Source organism: Rhincodon typus, chromosome 21 (genome assembly GCF_021869965.1).
Source record: "Rhincodon typus isolate 14 chromosome 21, sRhiTyp1.1, whole genome shotgun sequence".
NCBI classification, from domain to species: Eukaryota; Metazoa; Chordata; class Chondrichthyes; order Orectolobiformes; family Rhincodontidae; genus Rhincodon; species Rhincodon typus.
Genome location: NC_063352.1, coordinates 33,218,385 through 33,241,956, shown reverse-complemented (window position 1 = coordinate 33,241,956; position 23,572 = coordinate 33,218,385). Strand labels below are relative to the sequence as shown.

Genomic DNA, 23,572 nt, shown 5'->3' with positions numbered 1-23,572 from the left:
TGACCTCACCAAATCATCATATTTCAAACCATTCATAACCTCATCACCTCAGGTGACCTCCCACCCACAGCCTCCAATCTCATCGTTCCCCAACCCCACACCGTCCGTTTCTATCTCCTTCCCAAAATTCACAAACTTAACTACTCTGGCCCACCCATTGTCTCTGCCCGCTCCTGCCCCACTGAACTTATCTCCACTTACCTTGACTCTGTTTGTCCTCCCGGGTCCAGGAACTCCCCACCTACATCCGGGACATCACCCACGTCCTTCACCTCCTCAAAGACTTCCAATTCCCTGGCCCTCCACACCTCATCTTCACTATGGACATCCAATCCCTGTATACTTGTATCCCCCATGCGGAAGACCTAAAAGCCCTCTGCTTCTTCCTCTCCCACAGGCCCAACCAGTCTCTCTCCACCCTCATCCGTCCTTACCCTTAACAACTTCTCCTTTAACTCCTCCCACTTCCTACAGACTAAGGGGGTGGTCATGGGCACCTGCATGGACCCAAGCTACGCCTGCCTCTTTGCAGGATACATGGAACAGTCCCTTTTGCATTGCTACACTGGCACTATCCCCCACCTCTTCCTCGGCTACATCGATGACTGTGTCAGCACTGCCTTGTGCTCCAACGAGAAGCTTGAACAGTTCATCAACTTTACTAATACCTTTCACCCCAACCTCAAGTTCACCTGGACTATCTTTGGTACCTCCCTTTCCTTCCTGGACATCTCTGTCTCCATCTCCGGTGACTGCATCGAAACCGATATCTACTTCAAGCCCACCGACTCCCACAGCAAGCTAGACTACACCTCCTCTCACCCACCTTCCCGCAAGAATGTGTTCCTCTACTCCCAATTCCTCCGCCTCCGCCGTGTCTGCTCCCAAGATGGGGTGTTCCACTCCCGAACATCCCAGATGTCCTCCTATTTCAAGGGCCGTAACCTCCCTCCTCTGGTAATCGAAAATGCCCTCAACTGCATCTCTTGCATTTCTCGCACTTCTGCCCTCACATCCTACCCCCACCACCACCAAAAATATAGACAGAATCCCCCTTGTCCTCATATATCACCCTACCAACCTCCGCACCCAACGTATCATTCTCCACCACTTACAATCCGACCCACAACCAAAGATATATTTCCCTCCCCACCCCTATCTGCCTTTCGTAGAGACCGCTCTCTCTGCAACTCCCTTGTCCGCTCCACACTCCCCACTAACCCCACCACACCCGGCACCTTTCCCTGCAACCGCAGGAAGTGCTACACCTGCCCCTACACCTCCCCCCTCACCTCCATTCAAGGCACAAAACAAACCTTCCACAATAGACAGAGGTTCACCTGCACATCTGTCAAGTTGATCTACTGCATCTGCTGCTCCCGATGTGGCCTCCTCTACATCGGTGAGACCAAGCGGAGGCTTGGAGACCGTTTTGTAGAGCATCTGCACTCCATGACAAACGACAACACCTTCCAGTCACGAACCATTTCAACTCTCTCCCACCACCACCCCCCACCCAACTCCCTGGGTGACATGTCCATCCTGGGCCTCCTCCAGTGTCACAATGACGCCACCTGCAAAGTGGAGGAGCAGCACCTCATATTCTGCCTCAGGAGCCTTTGGCAAATAGCCTAAACATGGATTTCGCCAGTTTTAAAATCTCCCCACCCCTGGCCTCATCCCATGTCCAACCCTCCCTCTCAACCCCGCCTCCTTGACCTGACACAACCTGTCCATCTGCTCTCCCACCTATCCACTCCTCCCACCTCACTGACCAATCCCCACCACTCCCTACCTGCACTCACCTATGACCATCCCACCTACCTTCTCCAGCCCCACCCCTCCTATCTCGATTTACGTCTGAGCTCCCTTCCCCTTCCCCATTTCTGGAGAAGGGTCCCGACCCCAAACATCAACTTTCCTGCTCCTCTGATGCTGCCTGGCCTGCTGTGTTCCTCCAGCTCCACACTGTGTTATTTCTTTCGCCCTAGAATATTAGCTGAGTTTCTGGGTCAATAGTCTATCAATAATACCACTAAGCCATTGCCTCTTTGAATTATGAGGGACATAGATAGATTAGACCATCATAATCTTTCCCCCTTGGCAGGTATGTTTAAGACCATGGAGAGCATAAGTTCAAGATGAGGAGTAAGTGGTTTAGAGGGAATCGGAGGTAAACATTTTTTTCACAGGATGGTAGAAATACAGAACACGCTGCCCCAGAGGGTAGTAGAGTAGGCGCTCTTGCAACATTTAAGGAACATCTGGACAAGCACTTCAAATGCCAGATCATAGAAGACAATTGACCAAGTGCAGGTAAATGGGATTAGTGTCGTTTGGTGCTTGTTGGTCAACATAGACACAGTGGGTCTGGTTCAATGCTGTATGACTCATTTTACTATCACAATCTCTCAAAGTCAAGATTCTGGGGGCAACCACTGACCAGAAACTGAACTGGACTATCCATATAAATACGGTGGTTAGAAGCGCAGCTCAGAGACTAGGAATCCTGCAGCGAGTAACTCACCTCCTGACTCCCAAAAGCCTGTCCACCATTTATAAGGCACAAGTCTTGTAATGGAATACTCTCCACTTGCCTGGATGAGTGTAGCTCCAACAACATTTAAGAAGCTTGAACTCATCCAAGAGAAAGCAGTCTGCTTGACTGTCTTTGAACATGGTGCCAATCTAGCCACCACTTTTTGACATTCTGTGGTGTTGCTGCCACTGAGTCCACCACTATTAACATTTTTAGGGGTTTTGACAGTGACCAGAAATTCAAGTGGACTCACCATATAAATACAGTGGCTACAACAGCAGGTCAAAGACTAAAAATACAGCGGCAAGTATCTCACCTCCTGACTCCACAAAGCCTAACCAACATCTTCAAGCATCACGTCAGGAGTCTTAAGGAATACTCCTCACTTGCCTGGATAGGTGCAAATCCAATGACACTCAAGAAATTAGCAGACTGCTTGTTTGGCACATCACAAACAAGCATCCTTTTCCTCCACCACAGAAACTTAGCAGCAGTGTGTACTATGTACAAGATTCACTGCAGAAATTCACCAAGGCTTCTTAGACACCAACCCTCCAAACCCACAGCCACTTCCATCTAGAAGGACAAGGGCAGCAGGGCATTACATGGCAACACCACCACTTGCAAAACCCCTTCAAGCCATTCACCATCTCTACTTGAAAATATACGGCCACTCCTTCACTGTCGCTGGGTCAAAATATGGGAATTCCCTCCCTAGCAATATTATGGTTCTACCTACGACAGATCAAGGCAGCAGCTCAGCACCAACTTCTCGATAGCAACTGGGATGGGTAATAAATGCTGGTCTAGCCAGTGACACCCAGCTCTGAACGAATAAATGTAAGTTTATATGAGCATCCTGAACAAACTAACCTGAGGTCAAAGTGCGCAAGAAATAAGCCTCCTTCCAAGGAGATACAAGCAAATGTTGATGCTCAATTTATCAAACTAGCTGATACATTTTCGATGCCCATCAGTGATCAAACTGCTCATTTGCCGTACACTGGAAATTGTCAGTGTGTATGGAAAGGTATAAGGTGACTTGTCACAGGGCAGAGTTGGCTAGCTCAGCTGGTTGTGTGATCAGCAGCTGGAGGTTGGGAAGCAGCAGGATGACCACCTGTTTCAGTCTGATTCTTGGATAGGTCCAAGCAAACTAATGGTTGTGAATATAATATAGCTACTTCTTTTGCAGTAGCTTATAGTGCATTTTGCTTTAATAAAGTAATATTGAGCATAACTCCAATTGTAAAAGTGGGATAATGATATTCAGAGTAAACTATACCGACTATGAAAACTGGGAATAAAAGCATACAGGTGGGTAGGTTTTATTAAAATATGTGACAAAATATGAACGATAGCAAGAAATGATCTTGAATCAGAAGATGCAGAATCCACATGTGGCAGTATTCCATAACCAGTGGCTATACATTAAGACAATTACTAGGAGAATAAGGCCATGTAAAAATGGCAGTATACCATTTCATAAGCTCCCTTTTATCCCACAGTGCAAGTTGATGTTTCAGATTCTATTGGATTTGAACTTCACTATTTGCCATGGTGGGATTTGACCTCGTGTTCCCAAAGCACTGGTCCTGGATCACTAGCCCAGAGACATTACCACTATGCCATTACCCCCACACTCCCTGAAAGTGGTAACACAAGGGATAAGGTGGTAAAGAAGGTCTGCGGCATGCTTGCCCTCATCCGTTGGGGCACTGAGTATAAAAGTTGGCAAGACATATTGCAGCTCTATAAGACTTAGTTAGGCCACATTTGGAGCATTGTGTGCTGTTCCCATCACCACACTACAGGATGGATGTAGAGGCTTAGGGTGCAAAAGAGGTTTTCCAGGATTTTGCCTGGATTAGCCTGTAAGAAGAGGTCAGACAAACTTGGATTGTTTTCACTAGTGTCAGAGACTGAGCGGCAACCTGACAGAAGTTTATAAAATTATGAGAGGCATGGATAAAGTGGACAGTCAGAGTCCTTTTCCTAGAGTGGAAATGTAAAGTAGGAGGGAGGCACAGGTTTAAGACAAGAGGGGGAAAGTTTAAAGGAGATGTATGATGAAAGTTTTTTTTTAATAGAGGGTGGTAGCTGCCTGGAACCTGCTGCCAGGAGAGGTGGTAGAAATGGATACAATAGCAAAGCTTAAGAGGCATTTAGACAGACACATGAACAGGCAGGGAATATAGAGATACAGAGCATATATAGGCAAATGAGATTAGTTTAAAATGGCATCACGGTCAACACAGACTTGGTGGGCCGAAGGACCTGCTCCTGTGCTGTACTGTTCTATTCTTGATGGGTGACATTAATCATTACTCAGATTGGGAAAATCAAATTGGCAGGAGGTAGCCATCACTATAGAAGAAGTAATAGGGAGACTATTCAGGATAAAAGCCAAAATATCCCCTGACTTGATGTGTTCTGTCCTAGGATAATAACAGAAGTAGCTACAGAGGTAATGGATGCACTGGCAGTAATCGTCCAAGAATCCATAGGTCTGGAAAAGTCCAAGAGTATTAGAAAACTACCAATGTAGACCTTATTCAAAAAGGAAAAGAGTCAAAAAAGAAACAACTAATTACAGGCCAATTAGCTTATCATTCATCATTGGGAAATTAATAGCCTATTATAAAAGATATAATAGCACAGCATTCAGAAACATAACATAATTATGCAGAGTCAGCATGGCTTCATGAATGGGAAACTATGCCTGAAATTTATTAGCATGCTTTGAAGAGGTAAAAAGCAGGATAAAGGTAAATCAGTGGATGTAAAATACTCGGATTTACAAAAGGCATTATACAAGATACCACGTACAAGACTATTTTAAGAGTCCATGATGTTGGGAGTGGTATATTAGCACTAAGAGGATTGGCTAACCAACAGAAGAGAGAGTTCAAACATGGGGTCATTTTCAGGTGGCAATCTGTAATTAGTGGAGAGCCACAGGGATCAATGCTTCAGCCACAATTATTTACCACATATATATATATTAGTAACCTGGGATAGTGAAGTGAATGTACTACTGCCAAGTTTTCAGATGGCAAAAACTGGTGGGAAGACAAGAGGTGAGGAACACAAAGTATACAGGGGAATCAGAATGGGCAAAAACTTGGCTGATGGATAACCTCACGTGTATAATCTCACGTTTTACTATACAATATAGTAAAACGTGAGGTTATACATTTCAGCAGGAAAAACAGAGGAGTGAAATATTATTAAATTTGGAGAAAAGCTGCAAAAAACTGCAGCGCAAAGGGATTTGGGAGTCCTTGTCCATGAATCACAAAATTAAACCATACAAGTTCCCAAGATAATAGGAAGCTCAAGGACCTTTATTTCAAAGAGAATGAAGTATGAAAGTTGGTAAGTCTTGCTAAAAGTATGCAAGGTACTAGTCAGACCGGATCTAAAATTCCATAAACAGTTTTGGTCCCATTATTGAAGAAAAGTTATACTGACATTGGAAGCAGTCCAAAGAAGGTTTACTATGTTGATCCTAGGTATGGAGGCATTGTCTTATGGAAGTGAGATTGAGTAGGTTGGGCCTGTACTCATTTGGTTTAGAAGAATGAGAGACGACCATATTGCTTAGGGGGCTTGACAGGATAGACGCTGAGACGCTAATCCCACTTGAGAGTCTGGGACCAGAATCTCAGCATAAGGGATCGCCCATTTAAAAGAGAGATGAGGAGGAATTTGGAGAATGAGGAGAGCAGTGAATCTGTAGAATTCTTTCCCGCAGAGAATAGAAGAAGGTGGGTTATTAAGAATATGCAAGGCTGAGACAGAGTTTTAATCATAAGGGAATCAACAGTTGTGTGGAAAAGGCAGGAAAATGGCATTAAGGACTATCAGATCAGCCTAGATCTCATTGTATGGCAGGACAGAGTAGATGGAACAAACGGCTTACTTCTGATTTACGGGAAAGCAAATATTATCTAAACATATATTAATTCAGTCTTTAAATAAGTGTATATTCATCCGACAAAACAATGTCCTCAAATTTTCAATATAGTGCTTTGAGGAGGCAGTATCACCTTTAACATCTAAAAGATGGGATGCCCCCAAGAGGGCTGTTTCTGCCCTTTCTTGTTCCTACCTGCTGTGAATATGGCCTTCTGATTGGAAGCTGGCTTCTCAATTGTTTTAGTTATTAATCCACCTCAAAACAAGAGCATATTTAAAATTTTAGTAAATCCATTAAAATATTGATCATATTACAATTTCAAAATAAGATTTATTACAAGCTGGCATTTCATTTTATAAATTACATGATACAAAGCTTCCACCATTAAATCATATCCATGCACAATTTTAAACCGAAATAAATTATTCCAAAATATATATTCCCATTAAAAGCAACCTAACTATGTACAGCGTTATATGCATTAGATTTATTTTTATGTAACAAAATGTGTTGTATACCAGAATAAATTAAGACAGCTTAATAAGAAACCTTTTCCACCCACAATTTATGATACATACAATCTTTACCATAATATACATACAATATATCATAACACAGTAAAGACATGATCTCCATTGTTTCTTTACAACATTTTCTTTTTAAAAGCTGTTTTGTTTTCCCTGTGCTGTATAGAAATTAGCAACTTCTGCAACTCTGATTGTATATTCTAGTTCATAGTTATTACAACATACCCGTCAATTCTAAAAGTAGATCAACTATTACGATTACCATAATAATTAAACTAACATCAAAACCACAGTAAAATTCAATATTTCAGGTATCTTTAATTTTCTAAATCCATTTTGTGAAGTTGAGAGACAATTGTGCAATCTGAAGCACCGTGTTATTCTGAAGTTGGTTAAAAAACATGATAAGGTGACCTAACATGAAATCGTGAACTATGTTTTACAGTATAGATGCTGGTGAAGAGGATTCTGTCTGCAGCAATGGAATTAATTTAGGCTTGAATATTATTGATGAAGATTTTTAAGGAAATCAATTACTTTAGCGTATTATATTGTTACTCACCAATAATGGAAAAGGTTTTTAGATGAAGACAAATGAGTTAGGAATGAGGAATGTTTCCAATAAAACTGCAATGCTCATATGGGGACAACTACTGCAGAAATACTGCATTTTTTAAAAAAATGTTGCATGCTTTTTGGAATTCAAGGCAGTTTCCATGTTAATAGGAAAATGGAACCAAAGAAAGACTAACTTTTGACCACCGAGTATAAGACAAAACCAACAACTGAAACATACATATCCTTTGACAATGTATATCAGTATCATTTCAGTATCTGTAGAACAAACATGATGGGTTTTTTTTGAAGAACTGGGACATTTTTATCCTCCTGAGATTTTCTACATTCAATTTTAGCACAAAAGTATTTCAAACCAGAAAATCTAACTTGCCTCAATGATCCTTCCTTCAACTCAAATGCATGTTTTTATCTACAAGACCCAGTTTTACCCCACAATGTTTCTGGTTTTTACAAATCAACCATTGGAAATATGCTAGATAGTATAAGGCCTTAGCACCTTTTCCTAGACAAACTGGTGCATATGTTCAACAGTTTACACAAGAGAATGGCACAGAGTAAAACAATTCTTTTACAGAGTCAATAATTGATTTTATACTCCAGAAAACAGATCAAGACCAGAGGCTAAAAGGAAGAGAATCCTAACACACAAGATCGTCTGAAAACACTTAAGAAAATAAAGATTTTTGGCAATCATCTTGGACTCTAGCCCTTCAAGCCCATTTTCCAAGAGTTAAATATCATTAAGTTATTTGCATATTTTGATGACAAGCCTTTGGTCAGTGTTACTGTATGACATTAAATGTAAATGGTGTACATTTAAATACTCAGACAACATGACTGAATTTCCCCAAATTATCTAATTGCCCGTTAACCAATCTTGTTTGCCCTCAATACTCAGTTGTGAACAATATTTCAGCTGAACACTAACATTGATGAAGAAGTGACAATATGATGGTGGCTCCTTAATTAGAATTTGAATAAACACAAATCAGCTGTAAGGAGGTTTTTATCGAGGTGGATATCTTTTATTGTCAAAAACTAAAGTATCTGCTGAAAATCCCTCACATTTGCAGTCGTATTCAAGGAAGTCCAATTTTTTTTTTCAAAAATGGTATCCTTAGTTTTCCTAGATTTCCTAGCTGTTTCAATTAAATATAAAAACAAAATTTAGTGATTGCAATGGAACTCGCTCATCTCCATTCACAGCCTGCAATTTTCTACCATCATGTACTACAAAGAGCTTAGTTCCATGGACATTTTTAATTCCCTAATAATGCCATAAAATGACTTCATGCAAAAGGAGAACTGTGATTTCAAAACTGTTGAAGTAAAAGGACATCAACTGAGATGTCATTTCTCTCCCTACAAATGCTGCCTAACCTGAGTACTTCTGGAACTACATTTACAAACTAAAACATAAATGGTCAGAGGCACTTAAGCCTAGCTCAAACAATCCTCATTAGGAATATGGAAGTCAATTGTATTAGACTATTGTCAGCTCAGCTTACTCAATACACATCAGCAATCTAACTTGGGATATTCTTGGCCTCTTTGTAACCATGCCTTACTGGAGAAAGTTTAGTCAGAGAGTCATTAGCAAATAAACCCATGCAAATATATTTCAACTATATCAGGACATTTTGCTCCTATATTGATCAACTAATTCAAGGAACAACACTTCATTTTAAAAAAAGCTGAGTAGTGTACCAAAAATCATGCACAAATAGCTGGCACATTAATTAGGACAATAAATTATTGGTCATAACTTGAATGCAGTTGTCCTTTAAATTACCATTATCATAAAGTTCTTGCACACAGCTATTCTGGTCAAACAATAATAAGCTTTGGATTGCCACCAAGTTTGGGTGAATGATCTCCCTTCAGTGCTGTAACCAATCTGCAACTAAATTACTGTAGTCAGAGCAACAGAAACTAAAATTAAAATCAAGTAGGATAGCTTGTATTGTTAGGACTAACTACAGACAAAATAAGTGCATCAATTTTTTTTAAGAAAATGTCTAACGTCCTTTTGTTTAGTTATAAAATTTTGTATCGCATCTCTCAAGACAAAGTCTTAATCAATAAGTTTGAAGTAAATGTCACGTAAATTTATAGATGTTAAAAAAAGTGTTCAGCAGTATTTTTCAAAAATCAATGATTTTAAAGCGCAATAGCAGAAACTCAAGAAGACACTCCCCCATGATAGATATTTTATATAAAAATAATCTGTTTACTCAGATTAAGTTAATCTATCTAAACCAGCTTAATTAATTCAACAAACAACGTATAAGTCTTCTTTTACGTCAGAACAAAGCTGGTATCCGCATGTAAATTTCTGCTTCCAAATCCAGAGGTTTGTGTGTTTTTTACCTGGTGGCAACAAAAATACCACACTTCCAGCTACAAGAATATGCCAGATGCTATGTGTATAGTAATAGTTGTCTCTTGTTTCCAGAAATCCATACACTGCAATAGCAATTAATGCTGCACCTATTCCTGGTAACAAGAAAAAGACCCAACGTTTCCATGTTGGAGGATAGCAATGGCGTTGCTTCACGCCACGAAACACCTGAAAGAATAAAACAAAATTACTGACTTGCTGACAACTATCTAACCATAAAATTAGATCTTGTTTTGCATAGTAAAATTTGTACCTAGATTCATTTCTAAATAAAATCTAGCAGAGAAGCACAGAACTGATATTATAGAACAAAAAACCGCAGGTGCTGGAAATCTGAAACAAAAACAGAAACTGCTACAGAAACTCAGGCCCGTCAGCATCTGTGAAGAGAAAGCAGAGTTAATGTCTCCATATATGCTGCCTAACCTGCTGCAGTTTCCATTTTTGTGACAGAAGTAATATTGCCTGAAAGCAAATGCTAAGTGTCATTTTTAGAATCCTTAAGGGTAGTGGGAAATTAAGTCTGTCACCTGCTCCTGTTCAATACCATAAGATAAAGACGCAAACATGTGAAATGACTTTTTAAAAAAAAAAAAGAAACAACTTGACAGTAGTGCACTAAAATATTCCTAGGAATTTTAAAGAACAAGAATAAACAGATGTCAAGGCATAAGAGGAAAGATTAGAAAATAGTCAAAAGCAAGGAGATGGGTTTTTACACAGCGTTTTAAGGGAAACAATATGGAAACCATTACAAGTCAGCAAGGAAAATTGTGATGGGAAAGTACAAAATAGGATAGAAGTAGCAGAATGTTATAGAAGCTGAAGTTTGTGGAGCACCGGATACTGGAAACTGTGCAAAAGCATTGAAATAGTTGAGTCTGTGGATGAAAAGGAAATTGCAGATTGCAGCAGCTGACTTGGCTAATAAACAGCAGACATTGCAAAATGATTGCTCAATGTTCAGCACCATTTGTGTCTCCTCACATACTGAAGCAGTCCATGTTCAAATTCAACAAGATTTGGACAATATCCAGACTTGGGTTGAAAAGTGGCAATTAATATTCACACCACTCAAACACTAGGCAATGACCTTCTATGACCACAATCTAACCACTACACCTTGACATTCAATGGCATTGCCATCACAGAATCCCCATTCTCAACAATCTCGGGTTTACCATCAACCAGAAACTCAACTGGACTATCCACATAAATACCTTGACTACAAGAGCAAGTGCAGATCAAAGGCTAGGAATACAGCAGCAAGTAACTCACTTTCTGATGTCCCAAAGCCTGTCCACCATCTACAAGGCATGAGTCTGGATTGTGATGGAATACTTCCCACTTGCCTGGATGGATGCAGCTCCAACAACACTCAAGAAGCTTAACATCATTGAGGAAAAAGCAGCCTGCTTGATTGGCACCAAATCCATTCCCTCCACCACTGATGTTCAGTACACACTGCTGTTACTATCTTCAAGATGCACTACAGAAATTTTCCAAAGGACCTCAGACACTACCTTCCAAACTCAGGACCATTTCCACCTATATATATGGAAACACTACCACCTAGAAGTTTCCCTCCAAGTCACTCACAATCCTGGCTTAGAATTATATCACCATTCCTTCAGTGTTGCTGGGTTAAAATCCTGGAATTTCCTACCTAACAGTTTAGTGGGTTTACCTCCTACACATGAGCTGCAGGGGTTCAAGGCAGAAGCTCACCACCACCTTCTCTAGGACATCTAGAAACTAATAAATGCTGGCCTAGCCAGCAATGCCCAGGTCCAACAACAGAATTGTTTTTTTAAAAATATACAACATTACAACGGTAAAAGTAACAGCTGTTTATGGAGAGGATGAGAGGGCAAAAATGCGATTTAAGAAAGAGTAGGAACTCAAAAGTAATAGTCTACTTCTGCCTGAGACAGCAAATCAGGAAGAGGGGTGGTGTTAGTGTGGAAAGCAGATTTTCATGTGGGCTCCCAAAAACAAGGTTTCAATCTTCCCAATTCATAGAAATCACAGAATACTTACAGTGTGGAAATAGGCCATTCAGGCCAACAAGTCCACACCACCCATCCAAAGAGCATCCCACCCAGACCCATCCACCTGCCCTCTCCCTGTAACCCTGCATTTCCCATGGCTAATCCACCTAACATACACAGCCCTGGACACTATGAGCAATTTAGCACGGCCAATCCACCTAACCAGCACATCTTCGGACTGTGACAGGAAACCGGAGCACCCAGTGGAAACCCACGCAGACAGGGGGAGAATGTGCAAATTCCACACAGACAATCGTCCATGGCTGGAATCGAACCCGGATCCTCAGCGCTGTGAGGCAGTAGTGCTACCCACTGAGCCACCCCAAATTTTGAGGGAGAAAGTAATTATGGCTCATTGTGATTGGATGTGAGTCTAGTAGCCTGGTAACAAAGAGGCAAAGCAGAGCTCAAAACATGTAATGAGATGCAAGGCAAGAGATTAATCAATGTCCAAGTCATCCGTAATTTTTCAAACATTTATTCGCCTCAAATTGTAGCATGTCCTCATGAAAATCATATTCCATTCTGGTGTTTCCGTTATAGCTCCTACTTTTGCTACCTCAGAAGCCAAAATTTGAATGCATCCAACATAGAACTGACTTGACAAGATTGAGTATATGCCTCACTTGTCAAATTCCCCTATCACTCTAGAATACATGGACACAAAGTAGTGATCCTAAATGGTGTTGTAATTACCAAGATGACAACAGCAGCAAGATAGCAAGATCAAGAAGGTGGCTGTATAGAAGGACAACTTATGGCAGAAGAACAGTTTAGGGAGAACAAAATGCTACCATATGAAGAGAAGAAATTCAAGATGGATTGAGACGCCAATTTTAATTAGAAAATAAAGAATCAGTAACCCAAGATAGGAAGCGAGGAAAGATATCTGGCACAGAAACCAGCAGAGGGATGATAGACAAGAATTTTAAAATGGAGATACAAGAGAAATAAAAGAAAGTGAAATGTTTTTAGAAAGATGCAGGGAATATGGGAAAAGCTCCCCAGATGTGAGTTGGAAACAATGACAACACCCTCACAATAGCAGCTTGGTTAGAGTTGGAGGATGAAACTGGCAGAAGGTTTTTAGAAAAGTGTTCGGGTGTCACCCTTAATGAGGCAGGTTGTACAGTTAGGACATCAATATGACAATCCAGAACATGATCATAGGAAAGGGTCAGGGGATAAGCCAAGCTTGCAAAGTGGAAGACATTTTGGAAGAAAATTACTGTGGGGTCTTGTTTAATCATCTATTGACATGTGTCCACGTGTAGTAATTTATACTAGAGCTTGAGCATGATACCAGTTAAACCAACCACTAATACTTTATTATGTACGTTCGTACTCACCCATGCAGTTACCATGATGCACAGGGCAACAAGACATGGGCCCAACAAGTTCCAAAGACCACGGCGGTCTAGTTGCATTGACATGGCAATCAATAAGGAACCAATAATAAAAAGTACCTTCAATAATAAAAAGAAAAAGTGTAGTGTAAATGTACCTCATTCAATAATGAAATGTTTAACACTAATATTAAGATATCATTGCTATCCTAAATAACTGAACAACACTTTTGAAGAATTTCCAGGATCAGAGTTTCATTCCTTTGAAATTTGCTGCAGTTACTCCCTCAAGTTAAGTGGTATTTATTACTTCAGCAAGAGAACAAAATAATTTAGATTTTACAGCACTGTCTTAACACCTGCTCCTATGACAGAGTCACCCAGGCATGTGAAAATAATATCCTCTTGGGATCTGAAGTGAATGATCATGCCTTTTGCTTCTTCAATCTCTCTGAAGACAAACTCAGCATGTACTTGGTGAGATGTGACCAACTTCAAGTCAGAAAGTAAAGTGAAAGTACAAGACAGTCGTTACAATGAATTTCAATCCATACTAATCATCACTGCACAACTTCACAGAAAACAAGTATGTTCCCCTACACCAACCCTTAAAATGTGGACTGCTTTACTGGCTTCAAGCTCAACAAAATAACTCAGTCTGGTTGAACCAGCCTGTCAGCTTTCAAAGCCTCCGTTCAAAAAGCTTGACATCTGTGTCTAATTCCTCTATTTGCTCATGACCAAAAAAGAGAGGACTCTTGTGGTGCAGTGGTAGTGCCCCTACCTCTGAGTCAGAAGGCCTGAGTTTAAGTCCCATCTGTTCCAGGGGTGTGCCGTATCAACCTGCCCAGGGATGTTTTAAAAAAAAAACAGAAAGGAAGTGCTACCAGCGGCCTTGATGAGAAGCTGGAACTAGTCACGTTCTAATAAATTGGTATGAATACTTCATTAATTAGAAATAAAAAAAACTGCTTATTCGTCATATTCCATGAGAAAACAATTCCGTTTTATTAGTATTATTTAAAACATCAAAATATGGTCAAAAAATCCAAGAACTACTCCTATGAAAGGTAATTGTTAATACTTACATATTTAAGGAGGGATTTTAACCTCGCCATACACAGAATTGTAACCCACACAGATACTACTGAACCAAGGAAATCACAGTATTGCAGTGTGTCATATTCCATAATGCACATGACAGCAATTCCAGGTTGATCACATGCATGATAAAACTGTAAGGAATCATTTTTAAAATTGTCATTCAATTGGTGGTTCAAAATTTATCACACTAATAATTCATATTAAATAGCAGTTTCTTCACACCATTTTATTATTTCTTTATAAACACAGATCAGATACATTAGCCTTATTTACATGGACCTAGTCTAGAAGTCCAGGGTCTCAAATTCAAATCCCACCATGATAAGTGTATGAAACAGAACTAAATTAAACCTAGTCGTTTATGGACTAGTAACAGAAATAACCATGGAAGCAAATGAATTTTTACAGAAAAAGTGATCTTCTTTGTGAATAAAGCTAGATACTTTTACCAAAATCACACACTGCACAATTGACTTGGAGCGTCAGAGGCTGAGGGATGACCTTACAGAAGTTTATAAAATCATGGGGGGCATGGATACTGTGAATAGCCAAGGTCTTTTCCTCAGGGTAAGGGAGTCCAAAATTGAGGGGCATAGGTTTAAGGTGAGAGGGGAAAGATTTAAAATGGATGTAAGGGGCAACTTTTTCATGCAGAGGGTGGTGAGTGTATGGAACGAGCTGCCAAAGGACTTGGCGGAAGCGGGTACAAATACAACATTTCAAAGGCATCTGGATGGGTATATGACTAGAAACATAGAAGATAGGAGCAAGAGGCGGCCATTCGGCCCTTCGAGCCTGCTCCCCCATTCATCACAATCATGGCTGATCATCCAACTCAACAGTCTAATCCTGCTTTCCCCCGCTTAACCTTTGATCCCATTCACCCCAAGTGCTATATATAGCCACTTCTTGAAAACATTCAATGTTTTGGCATCAACTACTTCCTGTAGTAATGAATTCCACAGGCTCACCACTCTTTAGGTGAAGAAATGTCTCCTCAATGCTGGCAAATGGGACTTGATTAATTTAGGATATCTGGTCAACGTGGTTGAATTGGTCTGAAGGGTCAGTTTCTGTGCTGTACATCTCTATGACTTATCACCTCTCATATCAAAATGACAGACAGGAAATGACCCATAAGTAAATATCAGCAATACCATTTAGTTGTCATTCCCAGTGTATCACATTACACACATTCCCATGCCAAGTCTAGTTTGACATAGTGTTGGACTTTCCACCCATCCCCCATTTGTTTAAACCTGTCAAAATCTGTACCTTTGCCACCTCTGCAAAAGGTCACCAATCTCAAATTTTAACTTTTTCTCCCACCACATGCACTGCCTGGCCTGTATGTTTTCGGTTCAAGTACAAAATCTCCAGCATCCACAGTATTTTGACATTTTATTAATTACACCCTCCTCAGCATGCAGAAACTTTCCCCAAAATGGCACCTTGAAAGTCCATTTTCTATGCCAGTATTACTTCAAAACTTCTGAACTTTTTATTGATTTTAAATTGGTTTAACAAAGTAGACATGTTGCTTAGTTCAGAAAACCCAGATTTCACAACAGCCCAATGAAGCTTATTTGAAGATAGGGGAAGCTCATGTCGCATCATATTTCACCAATATCACATGATATGATGAGAAGGATGATCTAAAATGACATATCCAAATATAAAAATTGAGCTCCTGCAACACTCAAATAGCTCAAAATCATGCAGAATATAACCGTCTACTTGATTGGCACCATGTACCCTACCATAATCATTTATTCCTCCCAATCACATATGAAAAGGCCTTTTGTGAACCATGAGAAGGCAACTGTAGTTACTCACTAAGAATCACAGAATCCCTACAGTGTGGAAGCAGGCCATTCGACCCATCAAGTCCACACCGCCCCTCTAAACAGCACCTCATCCAGATCCACCTCCCTTACCCCATTGTAACCCTGCATTACCATAGCTAATCCACCTAAACTGTACATCCTTATACACTCCGGAGCAATTTTAGCATGGCCAATCCACTCAACCTGCTCATCTTTGGACAGGGAGAGGAAACTGGAGCACACGGAGAAAAGCCACGCCGACAGAGGGAGAATGTGCAAACTCCACAACAGATAATCGTCCGAGAACAGAACTGAAGCTGGGTTCCTGGCGCTGAGAGGCAGCGGTCCTAACCACTGAGCCACTGTGACATCCCACAAAGATTTTGTGACAGTACTTTCTAAACACGCATCCTGTGTCAACTTGAAGAACAAGGAAAGCCAGGTCAGGGGAGCACCAACTCAAGTTCCTCTAAGTCATACGCTGTTTTGACTTGTAAATTATCATTCCATTATCCTAATCAAGTCAAACCTCTGGATATTAAACAGAACATAAGAGTACTTACACAACCCTGACTGATGATGGTTTATTATAGTCTCAAGGACAGTTAGGGATGGGGATTAAACACTGGCCTTGCTAGCAATTCTCTCATTCTGTTAACAAATTTACAAGTTGGGGTAGCATATTCATGGGCACTACTTTCCAAAGGCAAATGTTAGATGCTGGTTACCAGGAGTAATGTCTTCCTGCTGTGGGAGTGACTCCCTATAACGTAATCACAGTAAAGGCAACATTTAAGCAAATTATTTTGAATACACCTATCAATTGGAAATTAAGCTTTATGAAGAGTGAGGAAATTTAATGCTTCAGTTTACCGTTGAGAAAAACATGGTGAAGAAATACACGGAAGCTTCTACAAAATAACAGCGATGCACAGCAATCACAATTGGGGGGATGAACATGAGATTACTCAAAGTTAACAAGAGTGTTGCCAGCAATTGCTGTCTGTATGACTGGGCGTTGGTATCATCTGTACAGCTCCATCCGTTCCAGCCTAAGGAATTTACAAATGAGAACAAAATCATTATTCTACATGAAGGAAGCAATTTATGAACAAAAACAGTACAGTATAGCAACAGTATTATAAAAAAAAATACATCTTAGAGCAATACAAAAATAGAGCTTGATAGTTTCATAATTATAACATACAAACATGCTAAAATTATTTAACGTTTTTGCAAACATCATTCACTGCTGCAGATTTAAAAATACCATCAATGGCTACTCATAGCCATCTGTCTTTGCTGATCAGTTACATTCAAAATGCATTTCAATGGCGCTGGCGCATTACGCAGCATATGAGATTCGGGATACATAATACAGTCAGAACAACAGATAGGCAACCTGACCTACAGAATGATTTATAGATTACTTGGGGAATGTCATTCGAGTGAGTAATTCTGGCAAACTGGTGTATTGTTGTAGCTTCCTCTTACTGTAATAAAAACACTTTACTCACCTTCATAATGCAAGCAGAAGCAATGAACTTAAACAAAAGCTCATACCAGAATTTGATTTAGAATTTTAATTCAATATTGAATTTCATTAGTAAAGTTAAGTTTAACGCTCCCCCGTCAAAAGTCTTTTTTTAAAAAACATGGATAATTACCAAATTACACTTACCAAAAGGATTAATCATATATTTAGTCAGTTTTCACTAATTTTCAGGAGGGAGTAAGCAGCAAATTTTGTATTGGTAAAAACGGTGGCTTCTCCATTACATTCCCTTGTGATTATTAATAAAGTTTTAGAAAATACAGAATGAACAGAAGGACTCCACAAGTCAAGACTAATGTTTTACTGGAATAAGGCATTTTGACCAGGTATCTTGGACAGGGAGCTCCTTGATCAATGACCCCTTAAAACAAAGTACAATCCAGACCCTTAGGTACCATGTTATAAAATAATCAAAAGCAGGAATTCTAATGCACAGGCCAAACATGGATTGTACAACAAGTTTGAAATAATTATTTTCTACTGGGCCATACAATATCAGTTTGAAAGGCTAAAGAAAGGAGGATTTTGACTTTCAGTTGGTGAGAGGCCATGAAATTACTGGTCCAAAATGGCTACAATTTTTAAATTTCAAGATCAGTGATCCACTCCCTCCTTCTGTAGAGTCAAACTTACCAGCTTTGCAAACACATGCAGCATAAAGATATCCATGAGTTTGAAGAAGTCTGCACTCTCCATATACACCACAATCCCCAACACAGGGATTCAAAATAGCTGATACAGTTACCAGAGCAGAAATCTTGCCACAGGTCTGATTGCTAAAAGACAATAAAATGTGATTATATTTTCAGAGACTTGCTGATATTACAAAAATTACTTCTTCCCTTTTCATGATAAATGAAAAAAAATTCAACAAGAGTAATCATAAAGGTTAGTAGGATTCATGCTACTTTTCCAAACAAGTTTAACCTGGTTTGGAGATAAGTATCAGAGCAACAAGTCCCGGAATCATCAGTTTTATCTGAACTTCTCTTACTATTAACTGCATCTTCTGTTCTGTGTTGGTGGGCCTGCCAAATGCAGTTCACACACCTCAGTATTTTTTAATGTTCAGTTGCATTTCAAGCAATGCATAGTAATGCCACAAGTGCAAGTTCAATTCCCATACTGGCTTTTCTGATGAAGGGTCTAGGCCCAAAACGTCAGCCTCTCTGCTCCTATGATGCTGCTTGGCCTGCTGTGTTCATCCAGCCCTGCACCTTGTTGTCTCCCATACTGGTTGAGTTCACTGTGAAGGTCTCACCTTCTCAGCTTTGCCCTTACGCATAGTAAGCTTCAAGTTACACTCACCACTTGTTGCCTCTCTCTAATGAGTGGCAGCCCTCTGGTCCTCTGGGATTATGGCCACTTTACCTTTATGTCCGCATGGTAACTTATTGCAATTTATGATTTTTTTCACCTAGATCCATTTGTACCATACAGTGTGCAGTCTCCCTCCATTTAAATAATCCTACTTTTCTGTTCTTAGATTTTAGATTTAGGCTTAGATTTATTTAATGTTGTCACTTGTAGCTACGTACAAGGAAAAGAGGATAATGTTGCCACATTCCAGTGCCATCTTGGATTACAAAATAAATTCCTGAATAAATTGTATAAATGATTAATATTAATTTATCTAGTATTTTAAGTGATATTACTAAATCTAAAACAGCTTCAAAAGTTCATCTTTTCCTCTCCGTAGACGTCACCCTCTCTGCTCCTCCAGTCACCGCCATCCAACATCGTCTCCAGGGTCCTGGCAATATGCTCCTTTACTACTGTCACTGGCCACATTTTTTCCGACACTTTCACCTCCACCTCTGAGCTGAAAACGGTCATATAGTTCAGGTCCTGCACACCCATCAGCACTGGACATCGACTGATAGGTCCTGGCTCTGAGTCAACTGATGGGGTTCTGGCTCGTCTTTCATTGCTACCACCTGAAATGGAGCAAGGATGCAGATACATGGGGTCCCAACTTCCTGCAGGAGGAGTTCCCAGTGTAATCAAAATCACGGAGCTGGAAAGACAACAACGAAGCCGAGTGGATGCAGCAAAACTCACTGCGTGAGCCATTCTTCCTACAAAAGTGCAGTTGTACACATTTTTGCACATCACAGCCCATCTACCAAATACCTGCTAAATGATTGAACTTAACTGAATCCCTTTTTAGACTTTTTATGGTCTCTTGACAACTTACTGACCTACTCATCTTACCAAATAATTCCATTCCTGAATCTTTGTCAGAGGAAAACTGTCTATTCCACACTTAAAGTACTTTATAATTATTCAAATTCAATTCCATTTGTTACTCCCATGCCTTGGCTCAATGTTAGAACTCATGCCAGAGTCAGATGGTGCGTGATCAAACCCCGACTCAAAGGCACAAAATTTACGTTGACATTTCAATGAAATACTGCAGATGATTGCACTGATGGAGGCATAGCTTTTGGGATGAACCTTTAAACTGTTTTGTCTTCTGAAGTGACCATAAAAGACTATATATCTTATGGACCTAAGAATCATTATGACACAAATGAATTTATTTGGTTTATCGACTAGAGTTATTCCTCTGCTCTATCCCAAGTCTTGCAAATTTACTTCCGTTAAAACGAATCACCTCTGCTTCCAACACTCTTGCAGGCAGCAACTTTCAGGCCATCAGCATGATTTTAAGAGGAGGGGCGTTATCCTGGTCAATATTCATTTATCAATAAACACTGCTCTAACCAGATTATATGGTAAATTTATTTCCCTGATGGTTGTAGTTCTGCCCAATGTGAAATGGCTGTCTCATTTGCCTATATTACAACAGAATTTGCATTTCAAAAGTTATTATAAAGCACTCTCCAACATCTTCAGCTCTTCAGATAACCTACAGAATAGTAATAGTCTTCTTCCTTTTACTCTATGGTGGCAGGAACTTTACGCTTTTCAGGACAAATTTATTCAACTGAACAAATTTAAACATATACATCATTCAGTAATTGTATTTTTGAGTATTGGTTCACTTAAATCAATTAAAAACTACTGATTTTAAATTCATTACTTCATCATCAACAATGAACTCACCTTTTATCGCACAGGATTTGCAAAGTGAGATACCAACGGTTAGTTTCTGGGTAAGGAACATGAAGGGATCTTGATAATGTTGAAGAATTCATTTTAAGCAAGTATCCCCAAGATAAAGCTTTGAAAAGAAAAACATATTATAAAACTAAAATAGGAAAAAACGTATTGAATATACAAGTTTGAAATATAAAAATCATGGCATAGATCCGCTGAATTTTGTCTTTGGAAATTATAAATCTATTTTCAGAACAAAAGTGAATATTCTTTCACATCTGTTCTATCTTGGCAATGTACAAAAGTAATATGGGATATGGGAACCCTACAGATGTAAATTTTCAGAATAGCTCAGCATATTGCCATACTAAAACACATCACTTATGTATACCAATTTGATATTATTTTATAAAAATATCAAGTCTTCTAATGCTTGAACAGATTAGGTTCAATTTTTCAATAGAAATACCATAGAAAGATAAGTGCTTTTTTTCCCACATTAACAACACACAAAGATAGCATGTGAAGAAGTCAGATATGGGTTTCATATTTATGGGGATTTTTTAAAAGTCTATCCTGGCAAAAAGCTATTAATTTGAACTTTCCCACATACTTAGTAGCTTTTCATAAAGAAAGAGTGAATGAAAACTTTATTCCTAGCTTGCTGAAATATATATGTAGCCCAAGATCATTATAGCCTGGAAAAGACTTCAGAACCTGGATCCTTGATGACCAGATACCATACACACTTAAAAGAGATATACGTATATCCCGATGTCCATTAGAGTCTCATTTCTTGTATTGGACAGAAATCTCAGGCAGGGTACTCCCCTAAACTTAACTTCTGAGACATTCCACCTGTAGAATGCAAAAGCTAAGCTAAAACAGGCCCACAGCAATTCTGTCAGTGATAAAACTCTGGCGACAAGAGACATAAAATGTTGGAACACCAAAAACAAACAAAGTACTGCAAATACTCAGCAGATCAGGCAGCACCTGTGAAGAAAGAAATAATGTTAAATGTTTCGGGCCAATTACTTCTCATTAGAACTGGAAAGAGGTTAGAAACATCATAAATTTTAAGCAAGTACACAGGCAGGGAAGTGGGGAGGTGAGAACAAGAGAAATGCACAATGACACAAGGCAAAGGAGTACCTTCACAAGACAAGTAAAGAAGCAAAAGGGAAGCTTTGACTGACAACAGAACAATTGTTACTAACATCAATTGTCCAAAAAATGGATGGCTATGATCCATAATACTGAAATTCAATTTTGGACCTGGAACTCTGTATACTGGTCCCTGTCTCGTCCGAGTACTCAACTGAATTCACACTGGGCATAGACTATTATGGCCATCTACTCCACACATGGAAGCTGAGGAACAAGGCAAAATGCAAATGTAAACATGAGCTTCAGACCACAGAACAAATCATATCAATCTGCCTCCATTAGGAGACACTTCATTTTACCACTTGGCATGTAGGAGGTTAGCAAATAGATAGAAAATCTGGAGAACAAATGCAAAGAGCAAAGAATGGAGAATAGTTCTTACATGATTTGGGTGGACAGAACTGCAATCAAGGTACTGAAGTTGAACCAAGAGTGAACGATAAGCTTTGCCCACTAATAAAAAGTAGTAGCCTCAATTTTCAAGCTTTTTCAGAAGAATGTAGAAGGCCAAAAGGCAAAGAGGTCAGAATGGGGGTGGGTGGAGAAATAAAGTGAAAAACACTCATCCAAGCTATGTTTGATCTCACCAATAATCCACGACATTAAGCAACAACTACAGCTTTCTAATTTGGAAGCAGCACCAGTAAATGATTATTTGACCTGGAAAGAGCATTTGGAATTCTGGATTATGGGAAAGGAAGGGGTATAAGAGCAAGAGTTGCATCTCTTGCACTTGTATAGAAAGGGAAGAAGGTGTAAAGTATTACTAATCATGGAATCAGAGTACTGCATAGGGAATAATTCTTTCATAATGCTCCCTTGAAAAGAAAAATGTGTTTTACAATGATGGAAAGAGCAAAGGTTGGTGGATTAAAGGCATGGAGAAGGGAACTCTAGAATTATTCTGGAGTGGAAGAAGTGACAAAATAAGTGCTGCAAATTGATGGACAGGGTTGAGGGGACAGGCAGGCATTTTAAAGGATTGGTAGGAAAGGTGGCATTATGACAACAAATGCAATGGTTAGATACCTGGCAAATGGAGCAAGTTTTTACACAAGTGGGTTAAAAGGAATTGTAGTCAAGGAACTGAAGTTGAAGCAATGGTAGAAATTGTAAGAAAAATTGATAATATTTTGCAGTTCAGTCAACAGCAGGAAACGTCACCAACGTAGTAGCCAGAGTACTGGAATGAAGCAGAGGGAGGCTTGAGGCAAGCCATAAGAAAGAATGGAATGCACAATGTCCAACGAATTCCACAATGAACAAAGATACACAGCTTGGTTGTTGGTAGTGTCTAATGCATATCCGGAGACTGATAGCATCAAGGGCGTTAAAAGAGCGAAAGGTTTTCTATAGCTGAAGTCAGATAAATTTTACTTTTGATCAAGAACTTCATATGCTGGAATGCATAATATGAATTCAGGAGCACATTCCCACAATTTGTACAGAGTAAAAGATGAAAATGCATCCCATAAAGCTTACTTCAGCT

At 39.6% G+C, this 23,572-nt stretch overlaps 1 protein-coding gene across 3 annotated transcripts in view; it reads right to left on the bottom strand.

Moving 5' to 3' along the window:
- The window catches only part of pgap6 (post-glycosylphosphatidylinositol attachment to proteins 6), a 54,312-nt gene that overhangs the window by 9,062 nt on the left and 21,678 nt on the right, over positions 1-23,572 (bottom strand). For all 3 annotated transcript variants that reach the window (XM_020527004.2, XM_048609408.1, XM_048609409.1), the window contains 6 exons: positions 20,920-21,037; positions 18,484-18,626; positions 17,169-17,347; positions 14,454-14,600; positions 13,369-13,485; positions 6,654-10,136 (listed from right to left, as the gene is read on the bottom strand). In XM_020527004.2, coding sequence (XP_020382593.1) covers positions 9,840-10,136; positions 13,369-13,485; positions 14,454-14,600; positions 17,169-17,347; positions 18,484-18,626; positions 20,920-21,037 — 1,001 coding nt within the window. In that variant the 3' untranslated portion in view covers positions 6,654-9,839. The remainder of the gene's footprint in view (positions 1-6,653; positions 10,137-13,368; positions 13,486-14,453; positions 14,601-17,168; positions 17,348-18,483; positions 18,627-20,919; positions 21,038-23,572) is intronic.